At 38.5% G+C, this 27,312-nt stretch overlaps 1 protein-coding gene across 1 annotated transcript; it reads left to right on the forward strand.

The window, feature by feature from the left end:
* Window positions 1–727: 727 nt before the first annotated feature.
* LOC145132928 (nucleotide-sugar uncharacterized transporter 1-like) lies at window positions 728–4,813 on the forward strand. Its single transcript, XM_079067879.1, has 7 exons — window positions 728–1,175; window positions 2,938–3,071; window positions 3,144–3,352; window positions 3,533–3,626; window positions 3,734–3,900; window positions 3,988–4,158; window positions 4,290–4,813. The coding sequence occupies exons 1-7, from the start codon at window positions 1,085–1,087 to the stop codon at window positions 4,609–4,611; spliced, it is 1,188 nt and encodes a 395-aa protein (XP_078924005.1). The 5' UTR covers window positions 728–1,084; the 3' UTR covers window positions 4,612–4,813.
* The last annotated feature ends 22,499 nt before the right edge of the window (window positions 4,814–27,312 follow it).

Below are 27,312 nucleotides of genomic sequence, written 5' to 3' on the forward strand. Positions count from 1 at the left end.
AAACAAGTACTAAAAAACCGATTACATAAACTCATTAATTTTCAATAAACCGCTAAATAAATGTTAAAAAGCATAAACCTCTAGATTTGGATTCATAAACCTCTAAACAACCCCCACGATGGAAGCATAAAGTTTGATGACTGAAATTCCACATAGAAGGTCCAATGTTCAAACGCTGACACACCCAAAATATTGTTCGTTTTCCGCGGTTAACCTCTCACATAAGCCTTAAGACGGATTGACGTGAGCCGTTCAGATGATGCGATTTACCATTTTTTAAACCTCTAAACAAATGTTAAAAACATAAACATCTAAATAAATGTCCAAGATGTTAGATTTAAGTATTGTTTTTTCCATAATGGAATACCATATAATCCGGATAGTACGATGTTCAATACAAAATATATGCTTTAACCCGGTAATAGATTTTGAAGTACCTTTACCTCAACTATAATCATCATCTCACCAACTCTCGAACAACTATAATATCGATAATGTCGTTTTACTGACAAAATGATTTTTTTTTAAAACTATAAAAACTTGGTTATTTTTCTTAAATTAGCTTGTTGATTAGATTTAATTTTGTTAATATCACTGACAACAATCTTAACAAAAATTGTTGTGAGTTGATATTAACACAACAATCTGCCGTTAAAAAAAAAAAAGTCTATAGATAAAGAATATTAAAAGTATGTAAATATGCTTTAAAAACAATTTTGTAGGTTGATGGGTTGATGCGCTAAAGCACACTAGTAATGGGAGAGCGATAGAGTCATATCGTCCTCAAAGTCGTCAAATTCCCAAATTCAATCGCGTTTCTGTCGGTGGGAGCGCGTGATTTCCTCCGTATCTCCGCCTCTCCCTTTCCCCACCACACTTCTCTGCTTCTATATTTCGTTTTCAGTTTTTATAATTTCTTTAATCTAAATCGCCACTTGGTTTGGATTTTGTATTTGCGTGGTCCGAGTTGTCATAAATTGAACAATGCAGCATTTTTGACATGAATCAGAGTTTGTTTCAATCATTCCTACCGATATAGACAAATTTAGGGTTTTTGTAGCTCAGAGCAGCCAGCAAGCGAGCAATGCTGGGTGGTAAAGCGATGCTTAATTTCCTTACCAGAAAAGATGTCAGAAAAATCCTCAAGCGCAAAGACAGTGATGCTGGTGAAAGAGGTAATCCTCCCTCCCCTTAAGATTTTGTTTGTTCAGTTTGTATAATGCTTAGCTGATACGCGACACTAGTGAGAAACGGCGATTAAGAACGGAAAGATGGTTGAATTAAATTAAATTAAATTCTTGTTAGTGGGCTATATAAGAGGTTGAGTGTAGTCGTTCATCTGCTCCACTTATATAGACCTTCCTTAAATGGGTTTTGAACAACTAGTGGAGTAATATAAAGTTTTAGGTCAATTTCTCGATCTGCTAGAATTATTTGAAATTCCTTTATGTGGATGTTGAACAATTAGTGGAGTAATGCAAGTTTTTTGGTCGAATTCTTGATCTACTTCACTTTTACGACATTCCTTTAAGTAAGCGTTGAACAATTAATGGAGCAATGTGAAGTTCTAGGTCACGTTCTTGATTCGCTGCACTTATTTGACATTTCGTTATTGAAAATTAATGGAGTCATGTAAAGTTTTAGGTGAAATTCTTGATCCGCTGGACTTGTTTGAAATTCCATTTAGTGGTTGTTGACTAATTAATATTAATCTGAAGGGTGTATGAATGTTGAGTAAGCTAGCCTCTCTTTCCATCTATGGGTATGGTGTTATATCCAGAAATAAACTCTTATGTATCACTCAAAAGTCTAAAGAATAAGTCTGTTCATATCTTGATTATTTCGAGGATATGATTTGTGTATCAAGGAATTAAAGCAAATGAAATTTTAACTTCTATTTATTAGCAACAAGCTGGATTCTTGGTTGATGAAAACGATCCTTTTGCACTATCTTGATTGATATTGTGCATCAATTCTTTGAAATCTGAGGGCAACATAGCTAGTGTTTCTTTCATTTATGATTAAGAAAACAAACTGTTCAAAGTAAGAAGCAAATGAAATCAATTCTATTGGGTTTGTGGGTGGTAAAATTTGAGTAAAATAGTCAATTTGTTATAAACGAATGATAGATAATGCTTCGTTGTTCCCTTTGAAGGCTGTGGATTTTAGCTCCTAAATTTCTGAAAGCTACATGAACATGAAAAATACTGCAGATATTGTGCTTCTTTGGTGAATAAGTTATACTTTGTCCTATGGAAACTGTAAAATGATTTTGCTTACATAACATGTCTATTGTCTAAATTACCCTTCAATGAAGAAAAAAATAAGGGAATCTTTTTGACCGAGATTGATGACATTTAAGCATGACAATGGGCAAACAAACTTTAGCTTGGAAATTTGCCAAAAAAAGGAAGATTTAAAAATGGATGTGCCAACATGAAAATATATAGGGAACAAAACTCTTCTGTACAAATTTGTTTCCTTTTCCAAAAATTCTAATACTACAAAAGCATTAAGTGCTATCAGTGTTAAACAATTTTGGCATTATGAATGTAAAAAACAATTTGGAAACTAGTAAGCTTGACTATCAAAAGTTTAAATTATAGTATAATTTGCATAATGTAGCAATTATCAATTTATTATTGCTAAGTAGCACACACACATAATTATGTAAACAATAAACAACTTGTTAAAAGTTTAAGAGTTGGTGACCTACATAATCTTTAAATTCTGATCATTAATGCATTTCACCTTAAATTATACAAGAATTGAACTCCATGCTCAATTCAAACATTTTTTCTGGTTCTCTTCTACTTGCTTTCCATCATGGAAGTCAACTCTTAGTCAAACATGTTGCTAGAGTAAACAATGAACTAGTATTAAATCCCAAAAATAGCTAAAGAAAATTCCTGTTTTGATCTTTCCTTTTTTACACAGGAAGAGCAATGGAGGAACTACGGGCTTCTTTATTTAGCAAGTTTAGGCGTCAACACCAATCGTTGTTGGGGCCCACTCTTGCTCTTACATTCAATTTTGTTGCATCTGTTAGTATTATCTTGATGAACAAATTGGTAAGTTAAGGTGTCATTTGTCTCTCTGGTTATATGCTATATTATTGACTAATATACCCCTGTTGTTTTCAGGTACTTGTGAAAGTTGGATTCAATTATCCAATCTTTCTGACTTTTATTCACTACATTTGTAGTTGGTTGATAATGGGCATCTTGAAGGCTTTATCTCTCCTTCCTCCACCTCCTTCTTCAAAGTCAACCAAATTTTCTTCATTGCTTGGTCTTGGTATAGTCATGTCACTCTCTACGGGTCTTGCTAATGTTAGTTTGAAGTTCAATAGGTAAGTCACTCAAATTGTTCTTGAATTCTTTTGCATCTTTTGATATAATGGGTTTAATAGGTTAAGCACTTAATCTGGACAGCTATATATAATGGCTGTTTCTTTTTGACTTAATGGGTTAAGCCAAAAAGACTTTGCTTAATGTATTAAGACACTAACAATTAATGTATTCATTATTAGTGTTGGATTCTATCAAATGGCTAAGATTGCAGTAACCCCAGCAATTGTTTTAGCAGAATTCATGCTCTACAACAAAAGAATATCTTTCCGAAAGGTAACTAACAACTTTTACACTAAAAGAGCGTTTTTAGAAAGTCAAATTGTCCTTCTTTTAAATTAAATTATCTGTAATTCATAAAAAAAAAAACTTTAATATTTCAGGTGCTTGCACTTACTGTAGTTTCCATTGGTGTTGCTGTTGCTACTGTGACCGATTTGCAGTTCCATTTTTTTGGTGCTTGTATAGCAGTTGCTTGGATAATCCCAAGTGCAACTAATAAAATATTGTGGTCAAATCTTCAACAACAGGAAAGCTGGAATGCATTGGCGTATGTTATGTTCCTTTACTTTATTACAAAAAATATATATAGATATTTTATTTATAGATTTAGTTAAACACGAATGAATCTTTGTAGGCTAATGTGGAAGACTACACCCATCACTCTCTTTTTTCTAGTCATGATGATGCCATCACTTGATCCACCTGGCGTACTTTCATTTGACTGGAGCTTCTACAATTCTTCCATTATTGGGGCTTCTGCTGTTCTCGGCTTCTTGCTTCAGTGGTCTGGTGCTTTGGCTCTCGGGTAAGTAATTGGAAATTTGGAATGGAATGCGGAATGCTTCATTCCATTCCAATCCCAAATCCAATTCCGATTCCAAACTTATAATATCTCCGTGTGTGTTTTTTTTTTTTTTTTTTTTTAATTAATTACAGGGAAACTTCAGCAACAACTCATGTTGTTCTTGGACAATTCAAAACATGTGTGATCCTTTTAGGAGGTTTCATTATGTTTGGGTCAAACCCAGGGTCAACCAGCATCTGTGGTGCACTCACAGCTCTTGTTGGCATGTCTTTCTACACACATCTTAACTTGAAGAGGTCAACCCAACAACAGTCAGGAAAAACATCTCCCAGACAACAATCATCATCATCATCATCATCATCATCATCCACATCATCTTTTTCTTTACCAAAATCAAAACTTGGAAAAGAAAATGGAGGAGACATTCATATTCATGGGGACGAATCCGTCTAATCATTAATGAAAACACACATTCACACTCACACTCACACACACCCATCAAGGAAATTCTTTAACTTTAATTGTTTACAAGTTGTTTTTTTTTGATGTTTTAGATAGGTGTAGGACATTAGGATTGTAAGATCGGGTGCATGTAAATTGGGCTTGTTTTTAGATATGGCTAATTGCTTGCTGTTTCAGTTCAAATTAATCTCAATTTTTGAGTATGCAACAAGTAAATGTATCCTTTTTTATTTTAACACTTTTCCTAGGCAAAAAAAGAAATAAAATGAAACTGGATCCCACCTTGGGATCAATTAAGAATTGTAAATTCACTGTTTATAGAATTTAGGATTTTGAAAAAAAATGTCCACATCAAGGAGACATAAAGTTGTTCAAAATATGACAAATTGTTTGAATAATTCATTTGAGGCTTGCATCTTTTCCAGAAAAAAAAAATACGACATAAAGTTGTTCAAAATAAGTCTTGGATTTATTTTTAATTTTTAATATAACATAAAATGGTTCGAAATAAGTCTGAAAACTTTATCTCAGATATGGTGGTTATTTTTGACTTTTTGTAAAACCAAAAAATATAGATTATTTCCATGCATTCTCAAATGTAATATCCCTATAATTAATTTTTATTATTAATTTGTGTATTAGCTGTGCATGTGAAAATTTTATTATTTAAAGTCAGTTCGCATGAAGATGAAACATATGCATGTTCATTGGGCCATTCTTGATACACTTTGCATAGACTATCGGTTTTTTTTTTTTGGCAAAATGCATTCTCTCGGATTTTTTTGAATATTAATATTTTTCAGAATAGAAAACAAAACAATTGTTTTGCTTAAAACACAAAAAGCATATCGGTGTGAACCATTTTATGTTAGTTTTACCGAAAGTTATACAAACCGGTAGCCATCAATCCTATCATGAACTTGATAACCAAATCAGTGTGACAAGAAACAAACCCGAAGGTAACGTGTCGCGTTGTTAAATAATCAAGTTTATCAAATAAGACTTCAAGCGAGGGAACAAAAGCATCCAGGAATGATGATGCACCGAGAGCCAAACCCACGAAATTATTTGACTTTCCCTATAACGGTGGAACGAAATCATCCCGGAATATCATCAAACAATCCCTCTAATTGGTAGCGTCTTTATCTGCAAACCTAGTAAGATCTTCATTCATTTGATGTTGAAATTTGCTAGATTATATGGAAATATTCCCTTTATTAGAGTTCCATGTATATATCAATATATAAGAGTACAAGTTACAACAGAGCGGCTCAACAAGTTTGGGGGCCATAAGCGAACCAAAAATTTGGGGTCATTTAACATTTACTATACTTAATGTTATAAACTCTCATCATTTATCCGGGCTTGGGAACAGCAATAATAAACTAAAACGTTTACAAATGGCGGAATTAAAAACTTTTTTTTTTATGTATATGTTTTTTGTGAATATATTTTATGACATAAAGTTAATTTTTCTAGCCTTTTTAGATGCAAATTTTTTAATGAAATTTTCATAATCAATTTCTTTTACTAAATGTTTTTCGATTGACAAAATTGCTAATCCATTTAATCTTTCTTGTGACATTGTTGATCTTAGATAATTTTTTAACAATTTTAATTTAGAAAAACTCCTTTCTGCAGAGGCAACGGTTACAGGAATAGTTAACATACTCATATAGACAACATATGCATTTGGAAAAGAACTAAACTTGTTAATGTAATTAAGTATATTAATAATTGTATCATGTTCTAAATGTACAATATGTATTAAAAGTTTTAGTTCATGAAATAAATCTAGACCATCAATATCTAAGCTATCATCATGCTTTAAAGATTTTTCAAGATTTAAACAATGTTCTTTTAATGTATTTTCATCAAATGATTTTAATTTTTCTATACTAAATAGAAAACCAAAAATATTTTTGAACTCGTTAAATTGCTCAAATCTACTTTTAAGTGAAGTAATGATTTTATCTACTATATATAAAAAGTAATTAGTTTGAAATAACTGAACATGCGTTTTAATAGTTTCATTAGCAACATTTTCATCATATCGTCTATTTCTTTGAATGATATGTTTTTCACGAAATTCAGGTTTTACGTTCATTTCTAAAGCCAATTCTTTTGCATAATCTAAAGCCTTTTCAAATCCATTTTCTCTATATTCTTCAAAGAAACACAAAAGTCCATTTAGTTGATCTATAGCATCATCGATACACATGTCATTTGATTGCAAACTTTTACTAACAGGGTTAATAGCAAACAAAACATCATACCAAATAATCATTCCTAATAAAAATTTATAGTTTTCAAGTTCATATGTAGCTAAACATTTAGCCTCACTTTTGATTTTTGGATCTCCATAATTTTTGGATAATTGTAAAAGTGCTTTTCTTAATTGTGGTGCTTGAAATCTAATTGCTTTTAGACTTTCTACCCTACTTTCCCAACGAGTTTGCGATAATGATTTAAGTGTTAGGTTTGATATATTATCTTGTAATATTTTCCACCTTTGAGGTGATGAAGTAAATATCGAATATATACGGTGTATAACTCCAAAAAATTCACTAGCTTTACCACACGAATTAGCCATATCACAAATTGCTAAATTTAAACTATGACAACCACAAGGAGTGTAGAATGCTCTAGGGTTAATATCTAACAATCGTTTCTGTACACTTTGATGTTTTCCTTTCATATTTGATCCATTGTCATAACTTTGACCCCTAACATCATTTATATCTAGTCCTATATTTTTAATTTTATCAACTATAGCATCATATAAGCCTTTACCGGTTGTATTATCTATAATTAAAAATCCTAGAAAGTACTCCTTAACTTCAGTTGGAGTTGTTGAAAGATCTAAACATCGTAAGATAATTGACATTTGTTCCTTATGACTTGTATCGGGAGTACAATCAAGTATTATTGAAAAGTATTTAGCCTCTTTTACTTTTTTAATAATTTTACTTTTAACTTCTTCTTCTAATAAACTAATAAGTTCATTTTGCATATTATGTCCAAGATAATGATTATGAATTTCTTTGTCATTAATTATCCTAATATGTTCTTGCATAATAATATCAAATTCCGCAATCATTTCAATTATAGTTAAAAAATTACCATTATTTTCTTCATAAATCTTTTCATTTGTTCCACGAAAGGCTAAATTATTTTTTCTTAAAGTTTTTACTACAACAATGATTCTTTTTAACACATTTTTCCAATGTTCTTTTTCTTTATTTATTTATTCTTGGATTTGCTTGTCAGTTGTTTTGTTATTTGCTAATCTAGTTTCTAAGTCAATCCATGACCTCATATTAAGAATGTGTCCGTTACTTGCTTCATGTCTTTTTAGTATACTAGAAATATTGTTCCAATCATTATTACCTTTATGTGTTAATGAACATGTAGATGTATTTACATTAAATAATTTACAACAAAAACAAAAAACTCTATCTACATCTATAGAATAAACCAACCATGTTCGTTCGTATTTTTCTCCATTTGGTATTTTTTGCATATAAAGAGATGTACTAAAGCTTCTTTAATGTTGATCTTTTGGAAATTTAAAATCATAAATCTTAATAGGATATTTTTCTACAATTAAATCTCTTAAATTAGTACTAATATTGTTCCATTTACTTGGATCATATATGTTTAAAGGCGTGTTATCATTTTCATTATTAGTTTGTTCGTTATCAATTTCAATATTAGTTTGTTCGTTATCATTTTCACTATTAGTTTGTTCAATATCATTTTCACTATTAGTTTGTTCGTTATCAATTTCAATATTAGTTTGTTCATTATTATTTTCAATATTAGTTGGTTCATTATCATTTTCAATATTAGTTGGTTCATGATCATTATTATCAACATTAGTTTGTTCTTGTTCATTATCAACATTAGTTTGTTGTTGTTCATTATCAACATTTTTATTTGTAGTTAAATATTTTTAAAAACGACCCTTTTTGTTTATCTATAAAAGCTTCTTCTTGCATTTTTCGTTTCCTTTTTGAAGCATCAGATTCGTATTTTCTCTTTGACATGATTATTAATTATTTGATTAATAATAACTATAAGTATAGAAGATATGATTTAGAATTATACCGCCCCTGAGATAATGGAAAGCTCAAAAACAATGGAATCTGCCAATTTGGAATCGGTGAACAATGAAATCAGCCAATCTGGAATCAGTGAACAATGAAATCTGCCAATCTGGAATAAAAAATCAGAAAATTGAAAAGATTAACAACTTTGATCGTCCATGCCATTTGGATAAAGCCAAAAACAATAAAATACAAAAAAAAAAACCATTCATTAGATTGCAAAAGATTCATAAGAAATTCGTGGCTTAATGGGCTGTTAAAATAATCTAGTCACTCATGTCCATTGTCAAAAGATTAACCCTAATTAATTGGCTATTAACCCCAACAAGGGATGTCTCATATTCCAATTCCACATCCGTCGTAAAAAAAATTATAAAGTTTTTTTTTCTTCTAAAAGACTAAAATATACAATCTTTGGAATCAACTAATCAAAGGAGTCATACCAATCTGATTACCTTTGGCCACTTTTCTTAACCGACAAAGCTCCTATATCAAGATTACTGCAAACAGTCTATAGTTTTGATTATTCTTATTTATAAAATTGCCTACCGGCCTATGTTGAAAAAAAAAAACAAAGAAACTAAAGAACATTTAAATAAACCATAATAATATCGAAGAGTATTCCAGATTAATTTAACCTAAATTGCATTTATTCATTAAAGAACCTCCATCACGACATCACCACTTAGTTTTTTTTTTTAAAAAAAAAAAATTTAAAATACAAACACATTACCTGTTACCTTTTCAATGACTGAATGACAGCAAAATAGCAGCAAATCATCAAATCAATGGACAATGAACAATGATTTTTGACTTTTGAGCAATGGAGAAACCACGAATAAAGAAGGAAGAAGAACTAAAGTCTGAAGAGTGAAGAACAGCAGCAACGATTCAACGATTCAACAGAAGAGTGGAAGAATCGATTGGAGAAGGTCTAGAATCGAGTCCGAGAATGGAGAAAAAGAAAGGAAGTGGAGTGCCGTACTCGTCGCTTGAAGAATCGATCATGTAACATCCGGAATTTCGGGTATGATAGTTCGTGTTTCAATTTCGAGGATTTAGGAGGGACTCGACGAGTCGTAGGTCTGACTCGCCGAGTCACGTCGAGTTGACCACGTGGATTTAATGAGCGGACTCGACGAGTCCAAGTATGGACTCGCCGAGTAGGTACTGGGCAGAGAAAACCCTAAGTTCCGGGGTTGGAGCCTATTTAAAGGAACTTATGACCTTGGATGTGCCTCATATCCCCTGTGAGAAACCCTAAATCGCCATTGGAGCCATGAGAGAGTTCTTGTGATGAAGTCAAGTAATTTTGGTGTGATTTTTGCAAAGGAAGTGAAGGGATTCAGCTAGAAGGACCAAAGGAGGTTGTTATTCTGAGACATCCAAGCAAGGATCTCCATTCTGAGGTAGTATTTCGCCCCTTCCTTCTGTTTTGTGTAGAATCCTTGAATCTAGGGTTTTCTTTACCCTTTCTTGGATAGTATATGATGTATATAAGGTCCCAATGTGGAAAAAGTCTTAGATCTGGACCTTAAGAGGTCCAGAGAGTCCCAACCATTCTGCTTTATGCTGTTCCTTTGGAGATATGAGCCTAGGTTGCCATTTTAGAAGTTATTTCACCAAAAGAAGCCTTATGTGTGTTGCATGAGTGTAAAGATTGGACCTTTACGTGATTATTGAGCATTGGGAAGTCAGATCTATAGGTTAGAGAAACAGATCTGACCTCAGAAGGTCTTTTGAGTGTTGCCATGGAAGGAACTCGCCGAGTCCATAATGGGACTCGACGAGTCGAGTCAGGTTGCCCCGATTCGTGTCCAGTGGTAACCCGTCTAGTGAAAGGTTAACTCGGCGAGTTGAGTGAGGCTTTATGAGGATTCAGAGGACACGCATGGACTCGCCGAGTCACGCAAGTGCACTCGACGAGTCTGGTCAAAATTTGACCATTGACCTGGGTTGACTTCAGTTGACCTTAGGGTGTTGGTCATGCTGAATCAAGAGAGGTAAGGAAGGGGTAGAATGGTCTTCTACCCATTCATTAGAGATGAGGAAAAGAGGAAGTATTAATTAGAAATGTTTGCCTTATGTGTTAGGCGGGGGCTCGATCGAGGTTATCAAGCCAGAAGGTTTACTAGACATCATGTGAGGTGAGTCTTCTCACTATACTTTACCTAGAGTGGTAATTATGTGTGACCGGAAGGTCTTATGTGCTATGAGTAGAATGTGATATATGCTGTTATATGGATTGTATGTGCTATGCATGATTTGAATAGTATGGTATGGACCGGAAGGTCATTATGATATGGGCCGGAAGGTCAACAGTGTATGGACCGGAAGGTCAAGATGATGTGGACAGGAAGGTCATTAGGGGTAGGACCGGAAGGTCTACCAGGATCGTGGGACGGAAGTCCCCTGAGACACATGGACCGGAAGGTTTTGTAGAGCTATAGCCTTGAGTGGCATATGTGCGTATGTGGTATTTTGGGGAACTCACTAAGCATTTATGCTTACAGTGTTTGTGTGATGTGTTTCAGGTACCAGTGAGGATCGCGGGAAGGCGCCGACATGATCTGTACACACTGATGAGATTTATGTATTAGAGATCTTGGGATTTGTTTTATTATGATGACATGTGACACAATGGATTCTTATGATATCTTATGAATGAAATTATGTTTTAAAAATGAAAAATTATTTTGAAAATTTACGTTGTTACAAGTTGGTATCAGAGCCTTGGTTTGAGGGATTCGGATGCACCTTCGGGTGTATTTGAACTCAAACTGAGGATTTGAAAAAGTTTTCATAAAAGAAACAATTTTTCTAAAAAGTAAAGGAATGTGAGGAAAGTGGAAAGAAGCAATGTGTACGATCAGCGAGCGCCCGAACGGTGATTTCTCAAAATACCCTTAAATTATGTGTTATGAGATATGATATGATATGCATGCTAGAGTAGGCTAGGTATTCCTATTAGGACTAGAGTGGCCTGATTTGTGATGCCTTAGCCTAGGAGATTACTGCTGCTATGAGATGCTTCGAGAGTGAGTAGGTAGCAGTGAGGAGCTTATGAGAAGTCTACCGAAGGGTAGCCTATGCTTAGCGAGATGTAGAGTACTTATGATCTGGGATCCTAGGAGGAGGACTTGGAATGAATGCTGATGCGGTGTGGAAGGTAGTACAGGGCCCGTACTACTGAAAACACCGGATCAGTGAGCAGTCCAAGTAATAATCCTTAGGATTCCCAGGAACAAGTAGGATTGGGTGATCGAGTACGAGTATACTCGAACGAGTCTCTAATTTCGTTTAGGTTGTGAGACATCATGGTGGGTACACGTCACACACCAGAGAGCAGCAGAGTCAGCGATGACGAGATTCGCAGGATGATTCATGACGAGGTGGCCGCAGCTATACGAGAGGCCATACTAGAGATGTTTGGGTCTATTAAGACCACGTTGATTGAGACGTTCGATAAGCGATATGCTGCTGTTACGGAGGCTGCTGCTGCTGCAGCCACCGCAGCTGTCGCAGCTGCTAGGCCACAGGGGGGGTGACTCGTTGCTGTACCGAGAGTTCAGCAACACGAAGACACCAGAGTTTGATGGGACTCAGGACCCGATTGCTGCGATGAGATGGATTTATGATATTGAGGGATGCTTCTACACCTGTTCGTGTCCGGAGCATCTGAGGGTACGGTTCGCGCTGAACCAGCTCTGCTTGGGAGCGAAGGATTGGTGGAAGTTTGTGACGGCAAACTTCACTCTTGCAGAGATCTCAGAGGTGACCTGGGAGAGGTTCACCACCATGTTCAGAGACGAGTATGTTCCCCCGGTGGAGAGGGAACAGTTGGCACAGGAGTTCTTGTCCCTCAAGCAGGGGACGGAGTCCGTGACTGTGATTACACGGATGTTCCACGAGAGGATGTTGTTTTGCCCTGAGCACGTGTCGTCTGAGCAGGAACGCATGAGTCGGTATTTGAGCATTATGAGGAGGGACATTCGGGAGTTCGTGGCGAACTCGACTTACCAGACATTTGCTGAGCTCCAGGCAAATGCCCGGAAGAGGGAGATTGAGCTAGAGACTCAGGCCAGGGAGGAGGCCGAGTCTCAGAGGAAGGACAGGCGACCGGTACAGGTACAGCCGGCAGCCAAGCGGGCTAAGCCCGTTGATACGAGATCTGGAGGACAGAAGGGCCGCACTTGTGTGAAGTGCGGTAAGGGACATGATGGAGTTTATCGAGCAGGTGCTTGCTACAAATGTGGCAAGGAGGGGCATATAGCCAAGGATTGCCCCAAGGGATTCATGGTTTGCTTTCATTGCAACCAGACTGGCCACCGGAGGGCCGAGTGTCCGCAGCTGTTACAGGGATCTGCCCCTGCTGCTACACGAGCTACTGAGGGCCGGCCAGCGAAGGCCGAGGCACCGAAGGCACGAGGGAGAGCCTTCCAGGTGACAGCGGAAGGAGGTCCGCACAGCACCTAATGTTGTGGCTGGTACTTTTCTAGTGAATTCCGTACCTGTTTTGGTGTTATTAGACTCGGGTGCGAGTCGATCTTTCGTGTCATTAGCATTTAGCCAGCACATCAGTATCCGACGAGAAGCGATGAGTCGACCTCTACGAGTTTCTATAGCCGATGAGCGAGCGGTGTATGATATTGAGGTGATTCGAGGATGTGTACTCAAGATCTTCGGTGCTGAGTTCCCGATAGATCTGGTCCCGATTATGATGGGGGACGTTTGTGTCATTGTGGGCATGGATCGGTTGAGCCGATTTGGAGCTGTTATAGACTGCGAGCGTCAGATGGTGACGATACGAGACCCTAGTGGGGGAGTAATGACAGTATATGGCGAGGGTACCCGATGTGGGTCAGCATTTTGCTCGGCTGCCAGAGCGAGACAGAGTTTACAGCAGGGCTGTAAAGGGTTTGTAGCATATGGGATGGAACGATGGTTTGGGAGTCAAGGATTAGGAGTATGATGATTCATTATTCCCGAACTAAGAGTCAGGGTTTTTACTGGACAGTCGAGATGTCTGGAAATGGATTGGTATGAGATTCGGAATGATTAAAGGCAGTCATGATGAGAAGTTTCTGAGGATTTCATCAGAAATCCGGGATATTGGAGTTGCTTAATCTCCATCGGGGAGATTATCGCACAACACCTTCCAAGAGTAAGTGTGATGTTTTCAGCGGAAACGGTCTGTGAGATAGATTGTTAGTACGCCAATTGGTGATGGTCTGAACCCTGAGTGGGGGAGAACCGGGTACTTTATTGAGGGGATCTGAGATTTGTTCAAAAGCGGTTAGAGATCCGGATATAGAGATCTGCGGTTCAGGTTCATGAGATCATGGGTATTGGTGGTCGAGGCGAGACGTAGAGCGAGATAATGCATGTAGTGCATGTTGAGAACGGATGAGTGTCCCCACGAAAAGTAGCCGTTGGTCGGAAACCTTGAGGTGGTTAGGAAATTCTTCGAGATTACTATGGTGAACTCGAGATGGTTGGCTCGTAAGATTTGTCCGGCAGTGGAGAGAATTCTGGTTCATTGTATGGGTTGTTATGCGGTTCGGGAAAGGGCAGGAACTGATTAGGCAACAACTTCGAGGTCATTATGAGTATTCTTGCATGAGTTTTTGAGCTATATAGAAGGAAGTTTCGGATTGTCGTCAACATGTTCTGGGTCATTGGCGATTCCTTCATGTTTCAATTGAGAGTTGGGATACTCCATAGTGGCGTGAGATGAAAGGAAAATTTGTTGTGAGATTTTAAGGGAATGCATGGGTGTATCTGTGAATGATGAAGGAGCTCAGGGGTTGAGGCAGTACATCATGAGGTTCTGTGGTAATTTGCTGGGATATCCGAGTATGATGAGCTGAAGTTCGGATTAGTTTTGAGTGTTGGGTTGAGACTGCAAGTGGCGTATTGTGTATCTGCGGTACCAGTGGGAGCCCTTGGGTATTGAAATCGGGAGGGATTGTTTAAGAATGAGGATTTCAGGAAAGAGAGGTTGTTGTGATGCTACGGGAAGCCGTAGTACTCACTAGTCAGAGGTTGTTGTGATGCTACGGCAAGCCGTAGTACTCACTAGTCAGAGGTTGTTGTGATGCTACGGGAAGCCGTAGTACTCACTAGTTAGAGGTTGTCGTGATTGCTACGGGGAGCCGTAGTACTCACTAGTCAGAGGGAGGTTCTTGCGATACCATGGGGAACTGTAGTACTCTTGAGTCAGCAAGAGGTGGTTATGAGGAAGTACTCTTTGATCAAAGCACGACGCAGAAGAGTTTTGGGCGAGGGTAGCCCTAATAGTTGAGTTTTTGGGAGCCTGGCGGTCGAACCAGGAAAGAGACTGGGGTCCCCATCTTTGTCGGGAATCGTTAACTTCTGACTTGAGTGGTGGTTGTCGCATCATGAGGGAATTGGAAAAAAAAGTGGTATTCGCGCGGATTGCAGGTTGAGTCATGAGATGATTGTTTCATTGGGACAAGTGGTTCCAACTTTGGGTCGGACCAGACTCTCGAGTTTGAGTTTGGCTTTGGTAGTACATTGGGTAGGCGAGAGGAGATTCTGGATTCTGAGGTGGATTATTGGTTGAGGGGTATTGTTGTCACCGATATCTTAGACCCGAGTGTGGTTAGTTCGTTAGTACGGGAGATACCAAGAGATGCATGAGGCAAATGATTATTATTTCGGCTGAGGTCGAGGGTGAGACGATTTCAGTTGGGAGTATAGTATTCGTTGGGGTAAAGAGAACTTCGTGACTTGTGTGTCACTGGGCCGAGATAGTTGATGTGAGAAGGAAGTCAGTGAGACACTTGGAATATGTTATGAGTAACCTTTGGAAGTGTATTCGAGATTGTTGGGTACGTATGTCATGGGTGATCGGTAACCGATTGTTGGGTTTATATTTGGAAGTCAGAAGGGATATTGTAGTGGCAGAGGGTCTGGATTTGTTTCGAATTCAGGAGTTCCTGGTCGGGTTCAGGTATTCATAGAGGAAGATATCGTTTTGGTGTGAGATCCTTTCAGTGGTGCTTTTCGGGTGTTTGGTTTCTATATATGTGGTTCGAGAAGCGATTTCGAGGGCGAAATCAAATTAAGTGGGGGAGATTTGTAACATCCGGAATTTTGGGTATGATAGTTCGTGTTTCAATTTCGAGGATTTAGGAGGGACTCGACGAGTCGTAGGTCTGACTCGCCGAGTCACGTCGAGTTGACCACGTGGATTTAATGAGCGGACTCGACGAGTCCAAGTATGGACTCGCCGAGTAGGTACTGGGCAGAGAAAACCCTAAGTTCCGGGGTTGGAGCCTATTTAAAGGAACTTATGACCTTGGATGCGCCTCATATCCCCTGTGAGAAACCCTAAATCGCCATTGGAGCCATGGGAGAGTTCTTGTGATGAAGTCAAGTAATTTTGGTGTGATTTTTGCAAAGGAAGTGAAGGGATTCAGCTAGAAGGACCAAAGGAGGTTGTTATTCTGAGACATCCAAGCAAGGATCTCCATTCTGAGGTAGTATTTCTCCCCTTCCTTCTGTTTTGTGTAGAATCCTTGAATCTAGGGTTTTCTTTACCCTTTCTTGGATAGTATATGATGTATATAAAGTCCCAATGTGGAAAAAGTCTTAGATATGGACCTTAAGAGGTCCAGAGAGTCCCAACCATTCTGCTTTATGCTGTTCCTTTGGAGATATGAGCCTAGGTTGCCATTTTAGAAGTTATTTCACCAAAAGAAGCCTTATGTGTGTTGCATGAGTGTAAAGATTGGACCTTTACGTGATTATTGAGCATTGGGAAGTCAGATCTATAGGTTAGAGAAACAGATCTGACCTCAGAAGGTCTTTTGAGTGTTGCCATGGAAGGAACTCGTCGAGTCCATAAGGGGACTCGACGAGTCGAGTCAGGTTGCCCCGATTCGTATCCAGTGGTAACCCGTCAAGTGAAAGGTTAACTCGGCGAGTTGAGTGAGGCTTTATGAGGATTCAGAGGACACGCATGGACTCGCCGAGTCTGGTCAAAATTTGACCATTGACCTGGGTTGACTTCAGTTGACCTTAGGGTGTTGGTCATGCTGAATCAAGAGAGGTAAGGAAGGGGTAGAATGGTCTTCTACCTATTCATTAGAGATGAGGACAAGAGGAAGTATTAATTAGAAATGTTTGCCTTATGTGTTAGGCGGGGGCTCGATCGAGGTTATCAAGCCAGAAGGTTTACTAGACATCATGTGAGGTGAGTCTTCTCACTATACTTTACCTAGAGTGGTAATTATGTGTGACCGGAAGGTCTTATGTGCTATGAGTAGAATGTGATATATGCTGTTATATGGATTGTATGTGCTATGCATGATTTGAATAGTATGGTATGGACCGGAAGGTCATTATGATATGGGCCGGAAGGTCAACAGTGTATGGACCGGAAGGTCAAGATGATGTGGACCGGAAGGTCTTCCAGGATCGTGGGACGGAAGTCCCCTGAGACACATGGACCGGAAGGTCTTGTAGAGCTATAGCCTTGAATGGCGTATGTGCGTATGTGGTATTTTAGGGAACTCACTAAGCATTTATGCTTACAGTGTTTGTGTGATGTGTTTCAGGTACCAGTGAGGATCGCGGGAAGGCGTCGGCATGATCTGTACACACTGATGGGATTTATGTATTAGAGATCTTGGAATTTGTTTTATTATGATGACATGTGACACAATAGATTCTTATGGTATCTTATAAATGAAATTATGTTTTAAAAATGAAAAATTGTTTTGAAAATTTACGTTGTTACAGATCAACAGGCGTGATTTTTTGGATACTTATGAGCTGTACTTGAAATTAAATGGGGTCCCTTACATTTGGGGGCCCTAAGCCCTACCTTTACTCACTAAAGCATAAGGCCGACCCTGAGTTACAATAAGGTCCCTATACTAAACAAAATATAAATAAACAACCATACATTTATATATGTCTAAACATATATCTGTCTAACACATATGGAGCGCATGAGGTTCTCGTATGTTCAAACTATCTCTGAAGTCCAAAAATAGTTGTGTAGAAGATCATTTGTAAATATATCTGCATACTGATCGATATATGCAACATAAAGAAAACGCACATGACCAACACGTCCCCTAACAGAATATAAATCTATTTCCAAATCCTTAGTTCTTTGGTGCTGAACTAGGTTTGAGGCTATGTACATGACACTAAACATCATCACAAAAGATGACAGTAGCACATGATAGAGGGTGAGATACCTCGAGGAGAATATTCTATAGCCATACAACTTTGACAACTACATTGGCCACCGCCTGGTCCTCGACTTCGACGCTAGAGCGAGACACACCATGTTGGCATTTGGAAGACCAAGAGATAAGATTGTAACGCCCGTGTTTCTGGCTAAGCATGAGTATGATGATGTAATAGTTAGGGTCAACAATTAACGATGTAATAAAATAATAATGAAAATAGGCGTCAAAAATAAAATAATATATAGACCCAATATCTATAAAGAAAGGTGTATTGTTTGTGACAAGGATTCTGAAGATATAAAGAATGCCAAAATACGACTTATAACAAAGAAGTTATGACGTGCCGAAGTTTCGCGACAAAACTGGGAATCGTAAAAAGTGAGTTTGCGACAAAATACTTTTTGCCTTAGCGATCTAAACGAAAGTCGTAGTATACGTTAAACCGAGAGCGTGCATAAAAAGAACGTCCAAATATGACTTCGTATGATGAAGTTATGATTTTTCTAAGATTTAGCATAGCAGTGCACAACCCGAAATTCGAAATTTAGAATGACCAATTTTTAGCCGACGGAGTCTAAACAAAAGTTGTAGAGTACGTCGCCACCTACGCGTGGATATAAAGAACGTCAAAAACGGAGCTCGTATACGAAAGTTACAGAATTTAGAAGACGGTATTATGCTGTTGCGAGAAGGGTGACGTGGCAAAATCCTGGCCCTTGCTTGTTCTCCAAGGTCTTGCATTCGGATGCTGACAAGTGGCCTTCGTGTACGCCCCGCGTAGCAGCATTACGCCCAGTGGTCTCGCATGCACGGTCCAGCAGCTTCCACGTCACCCCATCCAAAGTTCAACACGTTCCCCCTTGGACGCGGAGCGTAACCTCCAACATACAGCGTACCGAAGTACGCCCAACGTAAGACCGAAGCCAGGCCTATAAATACCATGTGAGGTTCTCATTCATTCCTCACATCTTAACCCTTCTTTCTCTCTAACTTGTCTCTAAACCTCTCCCAACCCTTAGTACTTACCAAGTGCTAAGAGGCGAGTCCCGGAGCGCCAAAAGACTGCGAGGAGAAGAGCTTTCGGCTTGGAAGTTCTGCCCCCGCAGAGCCCGGTTCCTAGCCAAACCTCACGGTAAGTGATTTATGCTTACCCTACGTTAAGTATAGCTTATGGTTGAATTTAGTATCGTTATTATGAACTTATAAACAGTATATACTATAAAATATAATATACAAAGTGTTATTATAATATCTTTTAACTACTCGCGGTACGAGGAATCTGGTTTGAAGGGTCGCATAAGGTTGTTGGATTTCAGAAGTGCTATAATGCCAAAATGGTCATGCCCTCTGGTGTTTCATGGCTGTCCCCTGTCTGTACATAGTGGCTGAAAAGTATTGTTTAACACTTATAAAACGATATCGCTCGTAAATAGTCGCAATAAATATTAGACTAAAATCTAGCGGTAATGATACTAGGTTTCATCAAAGGAAAATAGAATTGTTAGAAACGAAGCGCTGCTCGAGTTTGGAATCATCACTTTAACAAGTGAGTGCATAGTTACTTTCAACTTACACATAGATATGAAGTATTTAATATAAATTACGTGCTATGTGTGCATATTATCTGTGTCTTGATATCTATGTTGGATGAACAAAATATACATGTTTTATTTGATTTAAACTGTATACGTATTTTATACCTATCATTATGTTGGGAAAGATGGGTGGATGAAATAGATGATGAGCGATGAAATAAAATGATGAGAGGCCTCGATCTTTAAGCTTACTTAGTCATCTAGCGGAGTATAGATGACGACCACAGACTATTCTAGACAGTCTAGTGGAATGCTGGCAGACTCGCAACCTGTAGGTGTTTGTGAACGATGTGTTCACCAGTGTACTCCATCCCCCTCATGGTTGCCTTACTGACATATATTGCTGAGGAATCCCCTAAGCAGTATTGTCATCCCGATGATGATCCTTAGGCTAGGTCCCTTCGATTAGGTGCTTTAGGGACAAAAAGTGAGGATAACGGGAACGGGTAATCGGGTTGAATGATTTGATGAAATTAATAAACTTAATTATTGTGGGTTGAAAACCCTATGTGCTCACCAGACTACCAAGCCTGATCCACCCAGTTTCTTGTATACAGGTAGTGGCAAGAGAGCACAGGAGTGATGATCTGAGAGAGAACAATGGATTATAGGCCATTAGAATAAATAGATGTCGTAAGGCCTATGTTGCTTCTGTTTATGCTTTTGATCTATATTGACAATGACATCCCGAAGTTTTTTATATAATGAAAATACATTTCCTTGGAAATGCTTTGATAATTTACTTATCATATTTTTGGGAACAAATTTCGTAACATATTTCTTCAAAAGTATCATCTGATTTTCAAATAAAGCATAAACAAATTGGTCTTTTCTGGCCATGAAATTGGGGATTTCACAGTTGGTATCAGAGCATTAGTTTAAGCGAACTAGGAATTTGTAGGATTTCTAGACTTAAACTTAGAATGCTAAGCAATGATTGTGAGATGAGTGTCTACTATATTTTAGACACGAGCACTAGCTTATTTTAGGAAATATGCCTAAAATGCTTATATGTGCTAAATAATTTATGTTGTAGCTATAAAGATGCTTTATATGCTATTATTTGATCAGATTTATGGTCTGTTGCCGACCGGATTTGGAAACTTTATGTGTTCAGAATTCTAAACGTATAACTACGGTATTAGAACCAGCATCTAACTTTTCGGAGTGACAAGGAAGAATTAAACGTCAATCGTAAACAAAGATCTAAATTCGCCTACTTTGGTGTATAGATCGAAATGGAGAGAACCTGAAGCAGATTCGGAAACGCTAATGGAAATGCTAATGCTAACCATCGACCTGTGATTGAGTGTGCACCATAGGTAGCAGCTGCACCCGAGCCAATCACAATGGCAGGAGTACAAGGCATCTACTTCAACGGAATATGGATGAACCTATTGTGCCTGTGGAACAGCCTGAATTGAATGAGGGACAGTCAGAAGAAGGAAACTATAATAGAACCGTTGGCCAAGCTGAACCACCAGTGGTTTGAAGGAATAACCAAGATGAAGGGATTTACAGGGATGGTCGTATGTATAATAAATTCTTGGGTGCCAAACCACCAAGTCTTTCTGGAAGCCCAAAGCCAGTGGAGATTATGGACTGGATCTCCGAGATGGAAATGGTATTTGAAAGCTGCAACTTTAGTAACAAGCATAAAACTATATTTGCACTCACACAACTGAAGACCGGGGTTTTGAGTTAGTGGAAGTTGTTGGAAGATAAAATGCCACGAGGAGAAGCCCTGAGGATGTCTTCGGAAGCATTCATGGAGTAGTTGAGAATGCAATACTACTCGGAGGTAGATCTGATAGACCTAAACAACGAGTTTCAAAACCTAAAGAAAGGGAGGATGAGTGTTGATGACTATGCCACCGCGTTCACCGAGAGGATGAAGTTATTCCCCTACTTGGTGCCTACTGAACTTGCCAAGATAGAGAAGTTTGCTAATGAATTGCCGACAAACTTTGGCCCAACAATCAAAATGGCAACTACCTTGAAAACAGCTATTCGAGCAGCTAAGAATGTTGAGGCCTAGCTAAGGGAAAAGGGTCTGGAAAGAGCTGAGGTAGGAGAGAAAAGGAAGTTTGATGGATCTTCAAGGTCCAACAAGAAGAGAAAATTCTCGAAGTCTAGTTTTCAAGAAGTTTGGAGGAGGAGGAGGTGAAGCGAAGTGGTGTGATAAGTGTAAAAAGAAGCACTTTGGAAAATGTGCCGAGGAGGTGACTTGTTTCAAGTGTGGAAAGTCTGGGCATTACGCCAATGAGTGCACATTCAATAAGAAGGTGTGCTTCGGATGTAATGAAGAAGGTCATATTTCTAGGGACTGCTCGAAGAAGAAGGAGGCAGTAAGGCCTAATGTTTCCCCGAGGCCAAAGGCAAGATCATTCCAGATGACCCTGGAAGCAGCAAGGGATGAAGCAAATGTCGCTTCAGGTACCTTTCTTGTAAATGGATTGCCTTCCAATATATTGTTTGATTCGGGAGCGAATTACTCCTTTATATCGCATAAATTTGGTGGAAGACTAGCATTGCATGTAGATAAACTTGATAGTGCTCTAGTTGTAGAAGTTGCCAGTAGCAAATTCTACACTGCTAGCGATTGTATTAAAAACATCGTCATCGACTTGAATGAGAATAAATTCCACGAGGAGTTGTTCCCCATTGAGTTGAACGGTTTCGACATCGTGCTGGGAATGGATTGGCTTAGTGCGAATGATGTCAAGATACTATGCAAAAAGAAGATGGTAAGAGTAAACCCACCTGGAAGAGAGTCATTTATGGTGTACAGGGACAAACGTAGAGTAAATTCTGGAATTATTTCCCTGATGAAAGCAAGAAAGTGTTTGTCCAAAGGATGCACATCATACTTGGCATTTGTGATCGAGGCAAAAAAGGAGAAGAATGAGATACAAAGAATACGAGTGGTGTGTGACTATCCGGAAGTCTTTCCCGAAGATCTTCCTGGATTACCCCGCTGATAGACAAGTAGAGTTTCGAATAGACTTGTTGCAAGGATTGACACTAATAGCGAAAGCGCCATACCGGTTAGCACCAACAGAGATGAAGGAGCTTATGATGCAACTTCAGGAGTTGTTGGACACCGGTTTCGTTAGACCTAGTTCATCACCCTGGGGAGCTCCGATGTTATTCGTAAAGAAGAAGGATGGAAGCATGAGTATGTGCATAGAGTATAGAGAGATGAACAAGGCAACGATAAAGAACAAGTATCCATTGCCAAGGATTGATGACCTGTTCGATTAGCTTCAAGGTTTGAGCTATTTCTCAAAGATTGATCTTAGGTCAGGATATCATCAACTGAAGGTGAGAGAGCAAGATATTGAGAAGACCACATTCAGAACAAGATACAGACACTATGAGTTTTTGGTTATGTCATTTGGACTAACCAATGCTCCAACAGCATTTATGGATTTGATGAATAGGGTTTGTAAACCATTCCTTGATAAATTCGTGATAGTGTTCATATATGACATTCTGATTTACTCAAAGAGCCAGCAGGAGCATGGCAAGCACCTGCGAGAAGTATTAGAAGTTCTGAAGAAGGAGAAGCTGTATGCGAAGTTCTCCAAATGTGATTTTTGGATTCGAGAAGCCCAATTCTTGGGTCATATGGTTAACCAAGAAGGAATAATGGTTGACCCAGCAAAGATTGAAGCTGTGATTAAATGGGAACGACCAAAAAGTCCCACCGATATTCGAAGCTTTCTGGGATTAGCTGGATATTACCGAAGATTTATCCAAGGCTTTTCTTCGATAGATGCACCATTGACAGCTTTGAAACATAAATGAGCTACTTATACATGGAGTGAGAAACATGAAGAAGCATTCGAGAAATTAAAGAAGAAGTTGTGTGAAGCACCAATTCTTTCTTTACCTGACGGAGTTGAAAACTTTGCAGTCTATAGCGATGCATTTGGAGTTGGGTTAGGTTGTGTTCTGACCCAGAGAGATAAGGTGATAGCATATGCATCTCGACAATTGAAAGAGCACGAGAAGAACTACCCTACTAATGATCTGGAGTTGGCAGCGGTAGTATTCACATTAAAGATATGGAGGCATTATCTTTATGGCACAAAGTGCAAACTCTTCACTGATCACAAAAGTCTCCAGTATATCTTTGATCAAAAGGAATTAAATATGAGGCAACAACGCTGGCTAGAATTGCTCAAGGATTACGACTGTGAGATACTTTACCACCCAGGTAAAGCAAATGTTGTAACTAATGCTCTAAGTCGAAAAGTAAATCTGGAAAGAAAAAGGCAAGAAGCGTTAAGAATAGAAGTTGTCTCAACGATTGTGGAAAGCATTAAGAAAGGTCAGGAAGAAGCTTTGGAGAAAAATGACCGAAAGGAAGAACGTTTAGGCAAGATGTTGGTGTTCGGTACAAATAATCAAGGATTGAAGGTATTCCAAGATAGGATTTAGGTACCTAAGATGGGAGGAATGAGAGATCTTCTGATGGAAGAAGCTCACAAGACCATGTACTCAATTCATCCCGGAAGCACTAAGATGTATAGGGATCTGAAACCTTACTACTAGTGGCCGACGATGAAGCTAGATGTTGCAAAGTATGTAGCCGAGTATGTAACATGTGCGAGAGTTAAAGCACAACATTAGAAACCGTATGGGAGTTTGGAACCTTTACCTGTGCCCATGGGTAAATATGAAGACATCACCATGGATTTTATGACTAAACAGCCCAGGACGAAGAACGGTCACGACATGATTTGGGTAGTCCTGGATCGTTTCACAAAGAGTGCACACTTCATAGCAGCCAATGAGAGATGGTCTATGGATAAGCTTGCAAATGCTCATGTGAAGGAGGTTGTAAGACTTCATGGTGTACCTTTAACGATTGTATCATATCGTGATAGTCATTTCACATCAAGGTTTTGGAGGGGTCTACAAGAGGAAATGGGTACAAAGTTGTGTTTAAGTACAACCTACCATCCGCAGATTGATGGTCAAAGAGAAAGAACGATTTAAACACTGGAAGATATGCTAAGAGTAGGTACCCTAGAATTCCAAGGTAACTAGGATGAGAATTTACCCCTGATAGAGTTTTCTTACAACAATAGTTACCATTCGAGCATTAAGATGACACCTTATCAAGCCTTGTACAGACATAAGTGTCGTACGCCGTCTTGTTGGCTTGAGGCTGGAGAAAAGCAGTTTATGGGCCCCGAGATAGTCCATCAGACTGCTGAAAAGCTAAAAGTGATTAGAGAAAGGATGTTGATAGCTCAAGATCGCCAAAAGAGCTATGCTGACAAGAAGCGACGACCGATGACATTCGAAATTGGAGATTCGGTGTTGCAAGTCTCACCGTGAAAGGGACTTATACAATTTGGAAAGAGAGGAAAGTTGAGTCCAAGGTTTATTGGACCATTCAAGGTTCTTTAGAGGATTGGGAACCAAGCTTACAAGTTGGAATTTCCAGAAGAATTAGATGATATTCATAACACTTTCCATGTGTGTTATTTGAGGAAGTTTACGGGAGAATTTCCCGATATAATTCCACTTTCGAAGTTAACGATGGATGAAAATAAGAGGCTAATCGAAGAGCCTGAGGTAATTGTTGACCGTAAGACAAAGAAGTTGCGACATAATATGGTCGACTTGGTGCTTGTGCAATGAAAACATATGAATGGGCCGAACCTCATCTGGGAAACAGAGAGTGACATGATGAGTCGCTATCCACATCTGTTTGCTGATGCATGATTCCGGGACGGAATCATCATAAGGAGGAGAGAATTGTAACGCCCGTGTTTCTGACTAAGCATGAGTATGATGATGTAATAGTCAGGGTTAACAATTGTAGCCTATTTTGAAGTAATGAAGAGGAATTATTTGAGTATTATGTGAATTATGTGATTTTATGTGCATTATACTTGCTATTAACGATGTAATGAAATAATAATGAATATAGGCGTCAAAAATAAAATAATAGATAGACCCAATATCTATAAAGAAAGGTGTAGTAGTCGTGACAAGGATTCCGTAGATATAAAGAAGGCTGAAATCCGACTTATAACAAAGAAGTTATGACCTGTCGAAGTTTCACGACAAAACCGACACGACACCGGGAATCGTAAAACGTGAGTTTGCGACAAAATACTTTTTAGCCTTAGCAATCTAAAGGAAAGTCATAGTATACGTTAAACCGAGAGCGTGCATAAAAAGAATGTCCAAATCTGACTTCGTATGAGGAAGTTATGATTTTTCTAAGATTTAGCATAGCAGTGCACAACCCGGAATTCGAATTTTAGATCGACCAATTTTTAGCCAACGAAGTCTAAATGAAAGTTTTAGAGTACGTTGTCACCTAAGCGTGGATATAAAGAACGTCAAAAACGGAGCTCGTATGCGAAAGTTACGGAATTTAGAAGTCGGGACTATGCTATTGCGAGAAGGGTAACGTACCAAAATCTTGGCCCTTGATTGTTCTCCAAGGTCTTGCATTCGGATGCTGACACGTGGCTTTCGTTTATGCCCCGCATAGCAGCATTACGCCCAACGGTCTCACATGTGCGGTCCAACAGCTTCCACGTTGCTCCATCCGAAGTTCAACACGTGCCCCCTCATACGTGGAGCGTAACCTCGAACGCGTAGCATACCGAAGTACGCCCCACGTAAGACCGAAGCCAGGCCTATAAATACAATGCTAGGCTCTCCTTCATTCCTCACACCTTAACTCTTCTCTCTCTCTCTCTCTCTCTCTAACTTCTCTCTAAAACTCTCCCAACCTTTAGTACTTCCCAAGTGCTAAGAGGCGATTCCCGGAGCGCCAGAAGGCTCCGAGAAAGAAGAGCTTTCGGCTCGGAAGTTCTGCCCGCGCAGAGCCCGGTTCCTAGCCAAACCTCCCGGTAAGTGAGTTATGCTTACCCTACTTTAATATAGCTTATGGTTAAGTTTAGTATCGTTATTATGAACTTATAAACAATATATATATATATATATATATATATATATATATATATATATATATATATATATATATATATATATATATATATATATATATATATATATTATAAAATATAATATACAAAATGTTATTATAATATCTTTTAACTACTCGCGGTACGGGGAATCTGTTTTGAAGGGCCGCATAAGGTTGTTGGATTTCAGAAGTGCTATAATGCGAAAATGGTCCTTCCCTCCGGTGTTTCATGTCTGGACCCTGTCTGTACATAGTGGTTGAAAAGTATTGTTTAACAATTATAAAATGATATTGCTCGTAAATAGTCGCAATAAATATTAGACTAAAATCTAGCGGTAATGATACTAGGTTTCATCAAAGGAAAATAAAATTATTAGAAGCGAAGCGCTACCCGAGTTTGGAATCATCACTTTAACAAGTGAGTGTATAGTTACTTTCAACTTACACATAGATATGAAGTATTTAATATAAATTACGTGCTATGTGTGCATATTATCTGTGTCTTGATATCTATGCTGGATGAACAAAATATACATGTTTTATTTGATTTAAAATGTATATGTATTTTATACCTATCATTATGTTGGGAAAGACGGGTAGATGAAATAGATGATGAGCGATGAAATAAAATGATGAGAGGCCTCGATGTTTAAGTTGACTTAATCATCTAGCAGAGTATAGATGACGACCACAGACTATTCTAGACAGTCTAGTGGAATGCTGGCAGACTCGCAACCTGTAGGTGTTTCTGAACGATGGGTTCACCGATGTACTCCATCCCCCTCATGGTTGCC

The sequence above is a fragment of the Lactuca virosa genome, chromosome 8 (genome assembly GCF_052849685.1).
Source record: "Lactuca virosa cultivar CGN04683 chromosome 8, Lactuca_virosa_CGN04683_v6, whole genome shotgun sequence".
NCBI lineage: Eukaryota > Viridiplantae > Streptophyta > Magnoliopsida > Asterales > Asteraceae > Lactuca > Lactuca virosa.

Coding starts and splice junctions, on each gene's coding strand:
- LOC145132928 (XM_079067879.1), top strand. CDS start 1,085: ATGCTGGGTGGTAAAGCGATGCTTAATTTCCTTACCAGAAAAGATGTC. Junction 3,353..3,532: donor GTTAGTTTGAAGTTCAATAG/GTAAGTCACTCA, acceptor ATTCATTATTAG/TGTTGGATTCTATCAAATGG. Junction 4,159..4,289: donor TCTGGTGCTTTGGCTCTCGG/GTAAGTAATTGG, acceptor AATTAATTACAG/GGAAACTTCAGCAACAACTC.